At 45.2% G+C, this 3,840-nt stretch overlaps 1 protein-coding gene across 1 annotated transcript in view; it reads left to right on the top strand.

Moving 5' to 3' along the window:
- Positions 1–1,403: 1,403 nt before the first annotated feature.
- The window catches only part of LOC117954738 (neuropilin-1a-like), a 79,162-nt gene continuing 76,725 nt past the window's right edge, over positions 1,404–3,840 (top strand). Inside the window, exons 1-2 of the mRNA XM_034888700.1 lie at positions 1,404–1,494; positions 2,384–2,558. Coding sequence (XP_034744591.1) covers positions 1,404–1,494; positions 2,384–2,558 — 266 coding nt within the window. The remainder of the gene's footprint in view (positions 1,495–2,383; positions 2,559–3,840) is intronic.

Here is a 3,840-nt window from a genome sequence, read left to right as displayed (position 1 = left end):
GTGTGTGTGTGTGTGTGTGTGTGTGTGTGTGTGTGTGTGTGTGTGTGTGCGCATGCATGCGTCTGTTGTGTGTTATTATTTCTCTGAATGCTTTATTTTAAGGTGTGTGTGTTTTTTTTAATTGGGAGCACTTTGGGTTTGCTTGTGAGGAAAGGTGCCATATAAATAATAACAATAATAATAATAAATTAAACATTGTTTCATTGATTTTTAATATAGGCCTCCATTGGTTAAACAAAACACACCTAATGTTTTAACATTACAAAAATGATCCAGCCTAAACCCCCATCCTTAATTAACATCCTTAACATCCTTAATTATCCTTATATATCAGTCTATTATCTGCCTTTACAGCATCATAACAATCAGACCTGATGTATAATCAGACTGATGATCACATGCAGATCATCACCGAACACGTCTCTCTTGAATCCCTTGCTCCTGGTTTTGACAAAGCTCAGATGTGGGCGCGCGCCTGCTTGGTGGACACTGCCCTCCCCGTGTACTGGACTCACAAGCCCGCGGCAGTTTGCGTGCGCGGTTGTCTCTGCGGCATGCGTCGGGAACGCACAGAGGGGCGCACCGCACCGCACCGCACCACACCGCACCGCAGCGCAGCGCAGCGCAGCTCACCGCACCGCACCCCAGCGCACAGCAGCGCACCGCACCGCAGCGCACAGCAGCGCAGCGCAGCGCACCGCCCGGTGCCAGTGTTCTCCAGCCCCTCGGAGCGCTTCGGTCGGACGGCCGCTGCTTGTTGCGCGCAGCGGCGTCTAGAGCAGGAATCTGGGGAGTGGACATTCCGCTGTTACTTTCACAGCTTGCCTCGTATTCCTGACATTCTGCTGCCGGTCAGTGAGTCGCTGTCGAACAGAGAGAGGGAGAGAGAGAAAGGGAGAGAGAGAGAGAGAGAGAGAGAGAGAGGCGGAGAGAGAGGCGGAGATAGGGCTGAACTGAAATAACTGAAAGATCTGTACAGCAGCGCTCCGATGTTCCTCTCGGTTGGTTTTCAGTGAATACCGGTTTAACTACTGCTTCCTCTTCTTCCTCTCTCTAATTTAAAAAAGAAATCGGAGTTGGGAGCGCGTCTATCCATCCTGTTTGGTATCACAGGGCTGATAAAGAACCGAGGGCGCTCAGCTGCCACTTCTGGCGAACGGATGTTTCCCCTTTTTGATTCTTCGTCTTGTTTTCTGCTTTTGGATTATTCATATTTTTTTCTCCAGGAGATGGCAAGTTGTCCCCCGACAGACTCAGGGGTCTGGTGCTGAAGCTCGCAGGATGCCGGGGTCCCTACAACAGCCACATCCCTCACTTTGAGACCAGATCCGCTTCTATTTTCCTTCTCTTTTGGACGTAACCCCGCCGGACTCTTTCCGTTTGTCTTGGTTTTCTGTAACAGAATGTCGGGGCTGGACAGTCTGAGGATGCCTTGTGGATTGCTATTGTTCCTTTTCAGCCAGGTCCTCTTGGTGGCTCCGTTGACTCAGACTGGTAGGTGTTGACTGCTCCTATGAATACATGTGGCTTGACAACAGGCAGCCGACTCAACATTGATCCATTTTGCATCATTTTGCACCATTGTTGCCTCTCACCTGTTATGCCTGTGAGAGCACGTCTACAGGGGGTTCAAGTTAGACAATGAAGCTAAATATTGCGTGTAGCCTACTAAAATGACAATAATAGACTCAAATAATTAACAGGATTGTAGAAATATTTAGCAATTCCAGAAGACGCCTTAAAATTACAACAGCATGTCTATTTGTTATCCCAAACACATGGGGAGTACAGCCTAAGATTTCCTCCTTATAATGCAAATATTACACATTTTTTATTGAGTTCCGTTCGCGCTTTAGCCAATTTAAAGGTGCATTTTGGCGCTTTTGCGCGCGGTGCCACTGAAGCTTGATATAGGATACAAGCACTTTCAGAAATCATTCATTGGAAATAAAATGTAATGTAATCACGCTGCCTGTTTGTAGGGAAAGCAGCAGCAGCCAGCCGGCCCATCTCACCTTCAAGGGCGGAATAATCCCACTTTATGGCTGCAGGGATGCAGAGCAAGCTTTACTCTAACAGTGTAACAGAGATTTATCACCTTACTGAGGCTGGAGGAAATCCCCAGCATGGGAAGTTAGTGTCACAATGAGTGGGAGAAATAAAACAGTTAGCATATTCTTTACTCTATGCTGCATTTTTGGATGTGTGGTGATCCCCAGGTGGAGGTCGTCCTCACTCCCATCCCTGCTGCTGCTGCTGCTGCACTTAAATCATTTTCTCTAAACTGGGCTTTCATCAGTCCACATGTGGGTGCAGTTCGGTGCCTAGAAAGTCCATGTCTCTGCTCTAACTGGAGAACTTTCTGCCTCCTCTTGCGGCGCAGATAAATGCGGGGGGACTATAGAGATCCACGCGGCGGACTACCTGACCTCCCCGGGCTACCCCAGCGCCTACCCGCCCTCCCAGCAATGTGTCTGGGTGATAACAGCCCCCGAGCCCGGGCAGAAGATTCTCATTAACTTCAACCCGCATTTTGATCTGGAGGACCGAGACTGCAAGTAAGAGTTCACTCCTCTCTCTCTCTCGCTCTCTCTCTCTCGCTCTCTCTCTCTCTCTCTCTCTCTCTCTCTCTCTCTCCTCCATCCTGCCTGGATACAGTGTGAAACTCTGCCACCTATTGGTCAAGCAGTTCTAGGCTCCATCTGCTGCTGGAGGTACAAGGTTGAGAGATGTGGATTTGAGGCTGCAGGAAATGACTTGAGAGGAAATGGGGATTGATGGTTTTTGTAACTCATACTTGATAAGGAGGAGGAGGGGGGGGGTTGTCTAATGGATTTTGTGTCTGCTTGGGTGTTTTGGGCTGGACTTTAGAGGAGAGTCCTGGACCCGTGGTGGAGTCCAGTTTGCCCATTGCAGGACTGAAGACATTGTATTTGCTTTTCATTTGGTGGCTGAGGTTACCTGTTTGTTTTTGAAAGAGGGGGTGCGGCTTGTTTATTTGCTGGAATTGAACTTCATGGATTTAATGTCATTTGACAAATTGTTGGAATTTCTGCTGTCAGCTTTTTGAAAATTTGACTAGTTATGTTTTCTCCCCTTGTGCCTGTTGATCCACGTTTATACTTACGATTGCAAAATAAGTTGATTAATTGAACTATCAATTATCCCTATATGTCTGAGATCTTCAACTGGGGGGGGGATTCGCCAAGTTAGTTTTGAAATTTATTAGAGAATTATTTATTTATGAAATATTTATGAAATATTTGTTTCCGTATATGTCTGAAAATTGACATTTACATGAATCCAACATATTATTAGCAAAGATAAATCAGCTTATTTGTAAAAAAACAACAACAACAACAACAAAAAACATTTAATTAACACAGTATGGATGATGTGCTTATTATTCACAGATAAGCTTAAGGACACTGCGCCTTCTACATGTGTGTTTAACATTAAAACATGTATACATATAAATATGAAACCACCCATTTTCATCCATCTGGCTCAGTTTAATATGCAACAAAATGTATGTGTATATTAGGGGGGTCCCAGGGTCCCTACGCTGTCTATCTTTCAGCTATGGGGGTCCTTGGCCCCAAAACTGTTGAAGACCCCTGATTTAGGTCATTCTTTGTAGCAAAAAAGCCATAAATTGCCATAAAAATGTTTCTCCATAAACTTGTAAAGGACAGTTTTGTCTCTTCCCACACTTTGTAGATTTCTATATATTGATTGATGGATACAAGTCAGTAATAAAAGTAACACTAATACCGCCCTGTTTCCCTTCACCGGCACTATATATATATATATATATATATATATATATATATATATATA

This window comes from Etheostoma cragini, chromosome 12 (assembly GCF_013103735.1).
Source record: "Etheostoma cragini isolate CJK2018 chromosome 12, CSU_Ecrag_1.0, whole genome shotgun sequence".
Classification (NCBI taxonomy): domain Eukaryota; kingdom Metazoa; phylum Chordata; class Actinopteri; order Perciformes; family Percidae; genus Etheostoma; species Etheostoma cragini.
The sequence above is the reverse complement of the archived record's forward strand: the minus strand, read 5'-3'. Positions and strand labels throughout refer to the sequence as shown.